The following is a 14,891-nucleotide window of genomic DNA, read 5'->3' on the forward strand; positions in this document are numbered from 1 at the left end:
TCCATTAGCAGAGTGCTCTTAAGGAAAGGTCTACTCTCTCCATAGCACATACAATTCCCACAGGACTCTGCAGGAGTTAGGCAAGGGTATGAAGAGAATAAATCTTTAAGGCAAGTGTAGGAAGAGAAAAAGCCTTTAAAAAAGCAGCCATTTATAAAGATGGTAGCTCTTGTTATGCATCCATTCAAACAAAACACAGGAGAATAAACCACTGTTCGTGGCATTTCTATAGTACAGTACTGTATTTATTGATAAAGTAAAAGAATAGGATCAACTGAGAGACATATGCTTCTGCTCCCACACCCCCACCACATGATCTGGGCTGACTTGTATTTTCCCAGGTAAGAGAGTAACAGAGCTAAATACACCTATGGTCAGAAAACGACTGAGCTGTTTGTGGGGGTTTTTTGCTTTAAGTATCCCCTTGAATATACATGTCTTTACTGGAAAAGTGCAGCTTATATTCAAAAGTATAGTTAATACAAAGAAAAATTAAAAAGACCCATTTACTTTAATGGGTCTTCTTGAGTATAAATTCATCTTATCTCAGTATATCAATCAGATGCTATTAGTAACATATGTAAAGTTTCTCTTAACAGTCTCTTTAAATGCAGAAACATTCTGAGACAGAAGTAAACCCACTTCTACAATGTGCTATGGAGTTTTTATCTGAGAGTTATTTATGTGACTCAGAAAGCAGTTTTACTCAACAAACTCTAAATACAAGCAGCATTACACTGTTCAACAAAACATGTTCATGAAACAACAATCACAAAGACTTTGGGGTCACGCTACTGCGGTGGCACAGCCAGACCATCCAGTCAGACATATGTACACCAGCATCAATGCTTTACGTTAGAGGAGGTGGTTGCCTCCTCTGCTGGCCATCCCTTCCCTCCTCTCACCCCACAGTCCACTTGCTCCAGACGGCCGTTCCCAGCGCAGGGTGGGGAGGTGGAGGACAGGGAGAGGGGGCACAGAGTATTTTTTTTTTATTTTTTTTTTTTTTGGAACATCGGCTACATGTGCTTTTGGACAGTGAGGGTGACCGGCACCGCAGTGGATGCTCATGCTCTGGCGCCACTGCCTGAATCCTCGCCATGGCTCGCCTCCCCACCGCCCCCCTCCCCGGGCCAGCCCTGCCTTCACAAGGAGCTGCCGGAGCTGGACTTTTTGGATCGCTTGATCATGCTGGGGTGAAACTCGGTGTGGCGGCGGGCATGCTTTGTCAGGTGGTCACTCCGCATGAACCGCTTCTCACAAAGGGGGCATCGAAACTGTTTCTCACCGGTGTGGGTTCGGTAGTGCCGGGTGAGCTCGTCGGAGCGGGAGAACTTTTTAAGGCAGTCGGGCCATGTGCAGGGGAACGGTCGCTCGCCTGTGGGGAGGAAAGGATGACAAAAGATTTAGGGGGGTGGGGGCAATGCAGGCCAGCACATACCAGTTTCGACGAGGAGCCAGGGAACACGCTGCTGAGGGGAAAAAGCTGCTTTTGTTTCCTGCTGAGGTGCCAACGTCTGTGGAGTTGTTGATGACTCGCTTCATCAGGTTTCAGTCTCACCTCCAGCAGAAGCCAAAAACCCCTCCAACCGCACAAAACTTGCACTCCAGTGTAGAACCTTACATGACCCTGAAGACTGTCAAAACAACAGATGAGCTCTGCCTGTGTCTGTATGTTTTTCATGTTGGGCTCACTATAGCAGTTTGGGAAAGGAGGGCGAGTATTATTCCTCTGACACTTCCATTCTGCTGAATAAAGTAATTTGTAACCATTAGAAAAGAAGCCAAAAATAATCTTTCACCTAGGACAAGTCATTCTAGCCCAGGGAGAACTTAGCGGGTAGGGATCAGGGAGAGAGGTGCACACATAAAGCAAAACCACCCATGCTCCTCTCTCCTCCCTTCCCCCAGAAATCCAAGCTGCTCCAGAGAGTAGAGGTCTCCGCTCAGTCTCTTAGATTGCTGATTTGAGGACAGGAAAACTAATTCATTATTCACAGCTCTATTGGTATAAATGTTTGCTACGATGGTGAAGAACCAAACCAAATACCTTAACCTAAACCACACCGCACCTTTGCTTTTAAAAACAAGGACGTAGGATTGAACAGCACTCACTGTAATCTGCCTGGCATCCCACATCCCTGCGTTCTCCTCTGCGGGTCCACAGGCACAGACGCAACGTCTCCTGACCAGCAAGGCTGACCCTAGTCCATGGCAGATGGAAATCAAAGGCGTTTAAGTTCACACAAAAGCTCTGAGTCACAGACATAAGGTACTGCTGCAGTTTCATGCTTTAATTCCCTTTCTTAAGAGTCTCCTGAAGGGAATATAAATGACAGCTATGTGACAGCTATTTATAGTCAACTATGAAACACAAAAAACTATCCCAGGAGTTTTCCAGCTTGGAAGAGTTGAAAAGAAACTCATGAACTTGAGTATTTCTTGGTGCTGTGAAGTTTGGCACAACAGGCAAGCTTGCTTTACATTTAGAGTACAAAAAAAGGAGTCATTTACAGGAGTCAGGAGTCATCCTGACTGGGGATATTTTTTTTACAAGCAGGTTTCTTGGCTCCCTGCTGTATGCTTTTAGACATGGTTGGAAACCTTTCCAAACAACCACCGCCTGTATAAAAATTAATTAATAAGGTGCATAGCCTTACATGTGCGTGAAGGCCACAACCACCGCTACACGGCTGAGCATCAGCGGGAGCTGTACAGAGCACTGCACCAGTGCCCCCATCCTCCCCTGGCTTTGCCCTGCACAGCACCTGCCCTCAGCATGCGAGGCAAGCGTTTCACTTGCGCTGCTCTTTTGCTATCTCACGTTTTCTGTCACAGCTCCTGGAAGCAGGCAGCAGTGGGAGGTGCAGAACAGCTTTCTAGCTCCCCCCTCAGAACGTGGGAGAAGCGCTATACATCTTGCATGTGTGGAGGCATCTAGTATATGGCTCTATGTCAGGCACTTACACCCCAGAGCAGTGAGAGGAGCTCAGGCATCCTGCCCCACCCCCAGAAACTACATTTCCAACCAGCTATCTCAAGACAGCTCTTCAGCCTGCAGAAGTGCCTAAGTGTACTACAGGGAGACCAGGTGCCTAGGCTAGATAACAATGATCACAGTCTTTGGGGTGCAGCATCTACATTTTAGGCGTGGTAGTATCCCACCCGGGTGCATAAAAGCAGCGTTTTGAATCTGGCCCCATGCAGCTTTTGAGAAACTGGGCTTCCCCTCCCCCCCATTCCCAGAACTGCAGATGGGAAGACAAAATAGAGCTTGTTTACTGGAATTCCCTCTGAAACATGATGGGAGCAGCATGACCTCCACCATCGCTACCCTGCACACGCATTTCATGTGCCAGGGGAAAGTGCTTTTAGGTTACGCAGAGTAACCACAAAGCTTTGGGGAAAGGCAGGGCTCACTCAGGATCCCCTGTGTACGTTTGGCACTGCACTCCCCCAGGGAACCAGCCCCGAGCTCAGCAGGGGAGCGGGCTGAAGGCATGTCCTGATACCAATAGGAGAGCCACCCTGCACCGGAATGGCAAACGCAGCAGAGATCACTGCTGGAGATGAGTGGCCATGCTCCCTCAGATGCATGAGAGCTACCACCAGCACCTGCCACCCACTGAGCTCCCAAATACAGTGGCACAGAGAATGGCTTCACCACCTCGGCAATACAAGCCTGCAGAGGCTGTCACAACCACTTTGGGAACGCATATATGAAAGTAGGCCAGGCATAATCTCTGGCACCAGGACGCATTAAACTCCAGACTTCTCAGAGCAGAGAGACAAGGGGGAGGGAGGCTTTTCCAGCCCCTCAGGGGTTGTCTCCGAGCCTGAGGGAGACAGAGGGACTGCAGCTCCCCTCAGTCACAAAGTTGTAATGGATGACATCAGCCCAGAGGGATGGTGCTTCATTGACAGACTTAATAGGTGCAAAGCAGAGGTGGAGTGTGCATCCAGGAGGCTTTTAAAGCAAGGTAGAGATGCCTGATGACATGATTGTTCACTCAGCAAAGCTGGTTGCTGTATTTACTGATTGCATTTGACACACTCTTTTTTAAAGCAGCAGAGGCCTTTGTGAAAGAGTCCACTGAGCCAACAGTCTTGCAGCTCATACACAGCCAGGCAGGCAATGGCCCACTGAGCTGCAATGCAAGCTAGTGCTGCCTCCACCTGGAGACAGGAATTTCTGTGTCATGTCTCAGTTAAGAAATATCTTTTCTATATGATTTTTCTCGTTTAATTTTGGGAGTAGTAATGCTAAAGCTTGAAAAAAGCAGAATGAACCATCAAAACAGGGTGCTATTATACAGTGTTTCCTTTGGTAGCAGTATGCTACTTACATTTTAAGATACACCTCAGATGGGATTTCCATCAAGAGATGAAGGAATGGCCAATGGCATATCACGATACCTTAAAGCTATGTGTGATGGGATCTGAACACAAGAGATAGAAGATTTAAATAATTTTCTTTAAAAAAAAAAAAAGAAAAAAACCCCCACATACATCCAGGGCAGCTTACAGAAGTAACAAGTGAAACAAAAACACATTTACAGATTATAGGAATAAGTGCATCTGCAGAACTCCCATTCTTTGTCCTGTGTACCACCAGGAATATAGTGGGAGACAGTTTATGCTGAGCACAAGCTAATGGTGGCTCTTTGCAGGTCTCCTCTGGAGTCTAAAGAACTCCTGCTCCTGCAGCCCTGGCTTGCTTTAAATCCCATATGGATATAAAGGCCACTGTGGATCCTTTATATCTTTGCTCTCTTGCTTCACCTGAACTTTTCTCCCTGCTCCTTCTTCCCACCCTCTACCACAAATGGTTAGTTTCTTCTTTCTCTGCGAGTTTAAACTCTGTATCCAAGCTTCTTTGTATGACCAGAGGCAGGTCAACTTTATTTTATTTCATTTCTACTTTATTCTGAATAGATAGTAAGTTATTTAGGTTTTTTTGCCCTACCCTCAGACATCCCAGATTTTCCCACACTGTAGTCTTGTGCAGGATGGGTTTCTGAAAAGGAATACAGAGTGGGCATTAGCAGACATTAATAGTAGAGGTAGTACTGGTATCCCAATTCACCACCTGCCTTCTCACTACAAAATCATGCTTTAGATGTGAATGACTGAGGTTAGGAGCTGCAGTTCATGGTGGCTTTAACAAAGATTAATTCCTTTGGGCAACCAAGGGTTAGAGAAGTTCTGAGTGACTTTTTTTTTCCTGAGAGGGGGGAGGCTGTGTTTGAAAAAGCTGAAGACAAAGTTGATGATCACACACTTCTGCAATTCTCTTGGTGTGTAACAGGACATGCAGTAGGACTGGAGCACACTGAGCTTCTGTGGTGCAATAAAGTACTAATTTTACATGAATTAGTAAAACTGCTTGAGCACTGGCTTTACAGAAGACATTCAGAGATTGCTGGTGGTGTGGACAGAAGTCCAGCCAAGATGAACAGTTTTCTAGGCTCACACTGTCTTCCTTACCGAGAGAAGTAAGGCTGGACACAGCCCTAAGTCCACATCTGGCATCAGTACTAGCTAACGCAGAACAGTCTGCTGTCAAATAATGCTAATGACACTGCTTCACACATTAACTAGAAAGCCAAATGGACTGTAGCTACAGCTGCATGAATGGCCATCTAATTAGACACTCTTAACTGACCTATGTTATTAAAGATGAGGCCACCAAGCACATGGTAGGACCGTGCTGCCTGGTATTCATAGCAGCAACTATTTTAAGTACCAAACCTAAGAATGGTTCAAAGTTTGACTTCTGGGATGTAGTGTCTGTGTGCAGCTCCCACCCTCTGCGTGGACACTGACACAGTGGCCAGTACCTCCTGCTGCAGGGACATCCACCCTGCTTGCAGCACCTGCCCTGAAGCCCAGACCAACTGAACTGCAGCAAGGCTGACCTCTCCTGCCAGAAACCTGAAGCAGCTGATGGGAACGAGGGAGAAGGCAAAGCACACAAATATGGAAAGCCCAAACAGTGAAACCTCTTGCCACCAGGTGAGAGCAAAACTACTTAGCAAAACAGGACTGGCATAATCAGCTCTGCATGGTTCAAATAAAAATCTAATCCCCATCTTCATATTCCAAGATCCTCCTGTACCTCTGTGGCTGCTGGAGCTCAAAATTTCCAGAGAAACCTTGGTACCCACAATCCTTGACTTAGAGATGACAATGACATGCATTTCTTCTTTTTGTTTTTCTTTCTGTGATCCCACTCAGTCACCACTTTTGCATGTCTCTGTTTCCTGAAGTATGACAGGTTCTGTAAGTGGATGTCAAGAACGTGGTCCAGCTTATTTCAGGTGGAGCAGGCCCTCTTCCTTGCCCCAGAATAGCTGCTATCTCAGGTCTCTCACCTTTTTTGCCCCCGGTGATTTGCTGGCGCCACACACCCTGTGAAAGAGCAATTTCCTGTGGGACACTGGATTTTGACTGGTTGGCCACATGCAAGATATTCCGGTGAAGATGGATCTTGCAGACATCTGTGCATCCACTTCAGGGCAGAAAGACTGGAGGTCTTTCAAACAGCCTTTTTCCTCTTCTGAGATATTGGAAAATCAGACCATCAAAATGTGTGGCAGCCACAAGGTACAGATGCTGGTGCGAAACAGCACAGAGCGATATCAGCTGTGAGGATGCCAGGTACCGTGTGCCTAAAACAAGGGTTTCTGCAACACCTAAACTGTGGCCATCCGGTCTGGCAACAGATCAAACACACACTGTACAGGACAGGCAACGGATGGATGGGTTGCAGCAAGGGGTTTACTCTGCCAGCACTCAGGACTAACCCCACAGGACTATTCAGGTGTTAAAAAATCTGCTCCAACATCCTCCAAACCACCACTCAACATCTGCTTGCACATGCAGGTGTTTGAGTCTCTTATAAAACACCAGATGCAAACCGACCTGCTAAAACCCACCACTACTGAGCTACTGGGAACCTAAATCCTAGCGAGACTCAGTCTTGCTGTTACCCCCATGTGACACAGCATTGGATGCAAGTGATATCCTTACAGCTTCTCTGCCAGGCCACAACCCCCCTGCCTGCCTTACAAAAGGCTTTCTTTGGGAGAGCGTGCCTCCTTTTATATATATATATTTTTTTTTTTTTTTAAATCAGTTGGAGAAGCTACCTGGGAGAGGAGAGACCTCCCAAACCTCATCCAAGAGTTAAATCTACACTTTCATAGCTGAGAGGAGTGCCCTCAGCAATACACTCGTGGGTACGTGGGACAAGTTCCTACCTCTTCTCCATTTGAACTTCCTCCGTTTTGCAGTAACACTTAAATATTAACTGAGCAATGAGAGAGACCAACTCCTAGCCTGGTGTTTAAGGCACTTACCTGGGATTGAAGAGCACTGGGTTTAAGGTCCTGCTCTGTCTGAATGATTAAATGCTTGCTAAGGGGAAACAGCTTTGACAGGGGAAGGAGGAATGCAATTTTACATGCATTCAGAAAGATAATATAATCGTTTCAACAGACTCCTCCCTCAAGTTTAAGATATTTATAGAGTGCTCTCAGGCCATTCACAGTCATCGTTACAGGAATACAGACAGTGAACTATATTACCACAAGTAAACAGTACCTGAAATGTGCTTTGCCATCACTACCTTAGACTCTGGACATTTAATCTTAACTTGGCCTCTCCCTGCCCTTCCCACTGCAGGTTTGGGAGTTGTGAGAGGCCACAATGGCAGCCTGGTACACAACAACGCAGCAGTCGAAGGAGAACAATCGTTCTTGCAGGGATCATAAGAGCTGGTGCTGCAAGACACACAAGCTAACAAGAGCAGGTGACACCCACCACATGCTCTTTAATGTCACGGCATAACAGTCTGCAGCAACTTGGTAAAGCTGCATTTTCAATATATCCATCTGGAAACAGGAGTCGCACTCTTATGGGTGATGCTTGCCCAACTGCTTCTGTCCTACATGTGCACCTCTTTATGTTGACTCAATTAATGTACAAACCTGTCTGGAGTGCTTTCCCACTGTGACACATATATCTGGCTTAAAGTTTTTATTTTTTAGCAGAACACCCACCCCACCACCCCACCCCGCCCCCAACAACTGGGAGTCAGGCAACATTGAACTTAATCTTGGGGATTTTTGCCTACCTTACTCAGCTGGCAAGGCTTTCAGTCAGTATGGCTGTGTTTCTCCGAAACCTGGAAACATTCCCATTAGAACTCCAGCAATTTGCACATTTTCATTAACCCTTGAGAACGGGCATTTCAGATGGAGGTCTGAATTTAGCAAAAAAGGTCTTGCTGGCTCCACCTTCTGCTCTTCAGTTTTATTCTAAAGTATCTGGCAAGGAGGGGCTTAAAATGCTAAATTTCAGATTATGCTCCCACAAAATACCCAAAAAACCTCCCAGCGAGCAGAGGACTGTTGACATATCAGCATCTGTATAGTCTGTCAAACTAGTGATAATCTAGAACACAAATAACAAAGCAGCACAATTGAAACAAAACATACGGGGGCTGGATCAATGTCATGATACCTAGATTGCAGCACAAGGCAGCTGCAGGGCTTACCCTTCCTTTCTACCAGAAACGCTCCTTGGCTTCACTGTGCAGACTGCTGACCTACAGGTCCACGCCTCTGCCTACAGCCCTGCTACCAAACATCAGTGAGTTAAGTGCCAGGAGAGCTCAAGGGTGCATCAGCTGCCAAAGGCAACAAAACTGTTAGCATTGTTTGCACCAGGTCTACACGATGATGTAGCTGGCTGAAAACCCTAGCACAAGAGGGAGAACTTTTCACACATTTGGTTTTTGTGTGTCTAACCTCTTTTAAAGGTACCTCATAAAGACATGAACCTCCCATCAATCTGCAGCACCACGTATTTAGAAGCATTTGGGATTTGTCTCCCCAGGCAAGTAAACTTCTACAGGTCTTGTATGAGGAGGCATCTCACAAGCTAGCTTTACCGTACCTTCTCTGTCCCCCTTTCCCGAGCAGGAGGATCTGCTCTGAGCAGCCACATGCCGTTTAACTAGCCTCTATTCACATCATTGAGATTGCTTGTTTACTTTTGTATGTCTTGTCTTTCCCTGGCCCGCACATCTCTCTGTTAAACTGCACCACCCCCAGACCCCCACCCCCAATTTTGAGGCTAATTAATAACCCTACACATTACTGGCCATAACCAAAGCTCTATTTAGAAGTCTGTGCATTTTCAAGGTAACCCTCTGCATTTCTGCTGTTGCTTGTCATTTTCATGGTCAGCAAAGTCCCTCACCTTCTCCTGACCTCTGCACCGCTTCCAGGGCTCGGGTCTCATACACATCTTGCCAATGCATCTGGGCCGCCTTCTGTGCTCTGAAGGCAAAGTCTGCAAGGCCTGGTCATGCCATCTCAGTGCTCAAGACTCCCAAGCAGACATACCACTCGTAATCCCTCCTGCCACTAACAAACTTCAGCAGAGTTTACGTGTCCTATACTTCCATAACACCATCTCATACGGGATGGGGAAAAGTAAGTATGGTCACATTGTAGAGCTATCCCTTCACCTGCCTTCCCAACAAACAGCTTTTGGCTTGCAAGCCACTGGGGATAACACTGTCTTTTCTTCTCCTACACCAAATGTCACGTACCTCAGAGATGCTACTGGAAATAATTCACGCAGAACAACTTTACCTGTAATGCTCTTCCTGCTCAAGACACCAGAACTAAAATAATAAATTCCCAGTTACTTTTGGATGGTACTGAAGGGACAGGGCAGACAATAGCTCAAGTTTCAGTGATATGCTTGTCCTTGTATTCCTGGGCCTTTACAAGTTAATATGTTTGGAATATAGGTACGCATACATGACAGAATGAAGAACTGCCCTATCATACCGCAGAAACACCAGGGGCCTGGCAAGGAATGAAAGGACTATCCCCCGGGGAAGGGGCAGAGTTCAGACTTCCCTGGCTTCCTCCTACAAATCCTGCTCTACTAGGCTGAGTTCAGTGGGATTGGCGGCATAAGCAAGGGGGCTGTTTGTACAAGTAGGATGTGCAGTGTCATCCGCTGACCTTTTTCTGCTAAGATCAGTGCAGAAGATGATTTCTGATCGACGGCTAATTTGGATCTTCTGGAAATTGAACTAGAGTCATCAAATGCCCAACTTCAAGCCATTATACAGATACTTTTACCCTCTGAAATATGGAATGCCTTTGAACCCAAGTTTAAAGAATCATTAATAAGATATAGAACTCTAACCTCCAAGCATCAAGCCTTTGGTCTTCTACTTTTCTACCTTTATTTGGTCTTTCATTTCTTGCTTTGTATTAGCTTACCAAAGACGATCTGGTGAGTTTTTTGATTCTGACTATTACACAGCACAGAGCAGTATCAAGAGCTTTCTAACTTGCTTGGTTAGTATCTGTGAGTAGAGAGCTGTGGCTGCAAGCAAGCTCACAGGTGTGAATGGAAATCCTAAAGCCATTTTCCAAGATAGAGAGACTGGGATTAAACATTAAAAATTTAAGACCAGGAAGCTTCTACTGGTGGCTGCATACCTACTTCCACTAAAGGCTACACAGCAGCAAGAAACTCGGTGGCCTAATGAAAAATAGGTAGCTGGAAGCAATTCAAGAGGCCCAGATATATGAGAAATTATTTGAAAAAAAGGAAAGAAAATGGTACTAAGGAGGGAGCATTAATGCTCTGCAATACGCAGTTATTCATAACTCCAGAGGTCCCATTGAATCCCACTGTTGCTAAGGAATTGTTCTGCCATCTATAAAAATAATTAACATTAGCAGTATCGTTTAGCATTTCAGTTAGCTACAATTAACTGTTCACATTAGAAAGCTCTGAAAGTTCATTACTGCTGGATGTCTGTAGTGTTTTTAATCACACGGAACTACTGTGATGGTACATCAGTGCGTCTGAGCCAAACATCTCATACTTGCAGCTAAGGCCACCCACTTGTGAACAGCACACGCTAAACCTCATGCCACTTCAGGAGATACTTATTATAACACTACTGCTTACAGCAAACCATGTGGGTTGTACAGTACATTAATTTACATGTCATCACCCAGAATGCTATCCCAGTCTATTTTGGTTCCCGTATCGGGGTGGATATCTGAGCATGGGGTAGTAAGTGGAAATGATGCTAACGCATTTTCTTTGTCATTTATGAGCCAACATTTTGCAAGGCATCAGTTACATTCAGCCTCCTAAAGAGCATCAGAGCTGCAGTCTTTCACACACAACAATCCTTGGCACCGGTCCTGAGGTCAGTACAGGGTCACCACTGACCATCCTCCTTCCCAGCTCAAGGAGACAGTCCTAACTGTCTAACCGCAGAGCTCAGTGCTGGGTTCTCCTGTAATCCTCCTCCCCCGATCGCTCAAGCTAAGCACCCAGCAGATCTGCCAGCAGGGCACAGGTAGGCACACAGCACGGGGTGTCTTCCTCTGCAGTGCACATACACCTAGGTGCATTGCAAGCCCGAGCAATGGAAGCCTTGCCGGAGCTCAGATGCAGCCATGCCCTACCCCGGCTGTGTTAAATACTACAGCAATGCCTCACGGTACATTCCTCAGGTGATAAACTCATTTTGTACTTCACCACTTAAACCATCACTGCCAACAGACAAAATCCAGAAAAGAACCACCATCTACAGAATAGATGTGAAGCACGTCAACTAAGTGTTGGCAGCATTTGTCTCCTTTGATCTGCTCCCTCTCATACTCACATACAAACCTTTAATTCAGAGCAATTTTTAAGCAGCCTCGTGCATCGCACTGTGACCCCCACTGCAATTCTGACACGTAAAGGTTTTTATTCAGCTGCTTGCACTAGAGGGATCAAAAAAGAAAAAGACAACAACAAATGAAACAGCAGACAAACAGAAAAGTCAATTGCTGTCCCCTCAGCGCTTAGGCAGAGACGGAGGAAGTACAAATCGCTGCAGCAGATATTTTTTTATCTCTGGGTTGCCATGTGGCCACACCCTCCAAGGCGCCGGGGCGAGGGCAGGGGCGCGGGCACACGCAGCCTGGCGAGGGAAGCCCTTGCGCGACACGCCGAGGCTGGGTCCCGATGACCGGTACGTCGGGGACAGCTGGGCAGTGCAGGGGCCGGTCCCCGTCGGACGGCGCCGGATCTTCTCAGACGGAGGAGCCGTGCCGGGGCCGCCCCGGCGCGTCGGGGGCGTCAGGCGGCTGCCTGGCGGCGGCCCGCGGGACTGACACCCGTTTTCAGATTAGGTGCTTCTCGGGTTTCCCCCGCCAGCCCGCTGGGTCCTTCGCCCGCTGGAGGGGGGTGTGCCCGCAAAGCGCCAGGGTGCGACTCACGGCGACGCGAGGCGGACGCCGTCGCCCCTCCCCGCGGCGCGGCGGCTGCCCCGCCACCCCCGGCTCCAGCACCGCGGCCCCCGGGCGCTCAGCTCCCCCGCCGCGGAGCGGAGCCCGAAGGCGGCTCTGCAAAGGCGGGCCGCGCAGCGGGGGCGCAAAACGCGGTGTCCGACGGCGGGAGCGGCAGCGGGGCGCGGGCAGCGCACGCCCGCGGCGCGGCGGGACGGGGCCGTCCTGCCCCGGACGCCTTTGGGGAATACGTGCCTATGCCGACGGGAAACCCCATTCCCGCCGCGCCGGTGATTCCCTCACCGACGCCCCGAGCGGGGTCGGCGTCCCCCGGCGCAGCCGCCCTCGGAGCCGCCCCGGCCACACGAAGTTCACGCCGCTCCCCGGCGGCCGGCAACTGCTGCCCGCCCCGCGCTGCCCGCGGGGAGACGGGCGGGCAGGCACACAGCGGGCAGGGCGCGGCGGGAGGCGCTGCCGCAGCGCCGCCCGGGGCGGCCGCCCGCTCCCGCCGGACCAGGGGCGCCGGTCCGGCACCGCGGCGGGGAGGGAAAGGAGGAGAAGAAAGGGAAAAAAACGAAGGGCTGGGAAGAAGGGGGAAAAAAGAAAGGGGAAAAAAAAAAAAAAAAGAGACAAAAAGCCAAAGCGGAAAGGCGGGGCGGCGGAGGCGCGCGGGGATGGCGGGCGCGCCGCCGGCCGGGTTCATCCGAGGACAAGCGCTCTCTCCCTCCCTGCCTCCCGCCCTCCCGCCGCCCGCCCGCCGCTGACCTGTGTGCACACGGTAGTGCGCCTTCAGGTGGGAGGACTTGCCGTAGACCTTGCCGCAGCCGCTGTAGGGGCACTTGTGCCGCTTCTCGGCCGCCAGCTTCCCCTTGGGGGCGGCCCCGGCGGCGCGCACGCGGGGGGGCGGCCCCGGCGGCGGGCTGCGGGGCGGGCTGGAGCCCGGCTCGGTGGCCGCGTCGCTGTCGGAACCCGCGTCCTCGTCGGGGCTCTCCACGCTGTCGCTGCAGACGGAGGGGGCGGGCAGCGGCCGGTACTTGTTCAGCTCCAGCAGGCTCTTGGCAATGGCCAGCAGGGCGCAGTAGTCCTTCCAGGCGTCGCGGGGGTCGCGTAGCTCCCGGGCTGCCTCCCCCTCGCCGGGCACCTTCAGCCGCGCCGCCTCGGGCACGGCGGAGCGGTTGGAGATAGAGACCAGGCACTGTGCCGCCACGAAGTCCACGTAGGCGACGGCCGACATGGTGCGGCCGCGCCCCGACGACGACGGCGGCGGCGGCAACGGCAGCAGCGGGGCTCCGGGCGCCCTTCAGTGTGCACCCGCCGGACCGGCCGCGCCGCCGCCAGCCATGGCCGCCCGCTGCACGGGGTCTCTGCGGCGCGGGGAGGAGAACGGGGGGGTGAAAAATAAATAGCGGGGCGCCGGGCAGGCCCCTCACCGCCCCCCCCCGGGGGCGGCGCCCGCCGCCCGCGCGGCCGGGCCGGGTCCGGCGCGGGGGCTGGGGGAGAGGAGACCGCCCGCCGCGCCGCTGCCGCCGCGCCCCCCGCGCCGCGCACCGCCCGCGTGCTCCTGCCCGAGGACGGCCGCGCCGAGTCCCATCACGTCAGGTTCGGAGCCCCCTCCCGCCCCCCCGATTGGTCAGCGGGCAGGGCCGGCTGGCTCTGTTTACCTTCTCCCCCCGCCACTCACAGCGCCCCTTTTCTAGGGGGGTGTGTCCGCCGGGCGGCCGCCCCGCCAATCTCCGCGCTCCCTCCCCAGGCCGCGTGCTACTCCGGGCGCCCCGCCGCGCCCGCTTAAAAGGGAGACGCCGCGGCGCCGCCGGGGTTGGGCGCGGGGGGCGCCGCGGCTCCCTCCTGGCCGCCGGGGACACGTCGCCGCCAGCCTTCGCTTCCCCAGCCCAGTGGGCGCGGCGCCCCCGGCCGCGGGCCCTCGCGAAGGGCAGCCCGGGGCGGCGGGGCCCCGCGGCGCCGAGCGGGTTAAGTGCCTCCCTGGAAGGCCTCCGGTCCCAGCAACCGGCCGGCCAATGGAAAGTGAGCCGGCTGATGTCACTGGCGAGGCCCCCGCCAATCAGCGCGAGGTTCCGAAGGGTGCGCAACACTTGGAAACCCGGCGGGCGCCCGCGACCCGCCCGGCCACGCCCACCGCCCCGCGGGAGCGGCCGGGCAGCGCGCGCCCCCGCCCCTGCCCGCACCACTGGGGGGGGGGGGGGAGAACCCCCGGCCCGTGCTGTGGGGAGGAGCCTCCCGAGCGGGGGGGTTCGGCGATGGGGGCGCGAACTGGGACCGGGCCCGCCCTGCCCGCGGCGCTGGGCCCCGCCGGACGCGGCTCTCCGCCCGGCCTCGGGACGGGGCTCCCCGGGCCCTGCGGACAGGCGGCGGGAGGGCCGGCCCTGCGCGAAGCCCGCCGGAGTAACCCGTTGTCGTTACACATTTCACCGTCACAGCGCCATCACCGAGAGGCACAGGGCTCCTGCAGATTCCGTGAACGTGGGTGGCGGGGGGAGCAGGGAGAGACCCTCCGCGCCCTCCCTGGAGGCGCTGCCGCCCGCGGCGGGGCAGGCGCGTCCCGTG

At 52.1% G+C, this 14,891-nt stretch overlaps 1 protein-coding gene across 1 annotated transcript; it reads right to left on the reverse strand.

Annotated features, from left to right (window-relative positions):
- Window positions 1–218: 218 nt before the first annotated feature.
- KLF9 (KLF transcription factor 9) lies at window positions 219–14,250 on the reverse strand. The gene is made up of 3 exons (XM_074813186.1): window positions 13,991–14,250; window positions 13,095–13,693; window positions 219–1,378 (listed from the first exon to the last, which is right to left on the reverse strand). Exons 2-3 carry the CDS (start codon window positions 13,561–13,563, stop codon window positions 1,146–1,148), a joined length of 702 nt encoding a protein of 233 aa, XP_074669287.1. The 5' UTR covers window positions 13,564–13,693; window positions 13,991–14,250; the 3' UTR covers window positions 219–1,145.
- Between the last annotated feature and the right edge of the window lie 641 nt (window positions 14,251–14,891).

Source organism: Strix aluco, chromosome Z, assembly GCF_031877795.1.
Source record: "Strix aluco isolate bStrAlu1 chromosome Z, bStrAlu1.hap1, whole genome shotgun sequence".
In the NCBI taxonomy this organism is placed as follows: domain Eukaryota; kingdom Metazoa; phylum Chordata; class Aves; order Strigiformes; family Strigidae; genus Strix; species Strix aluco.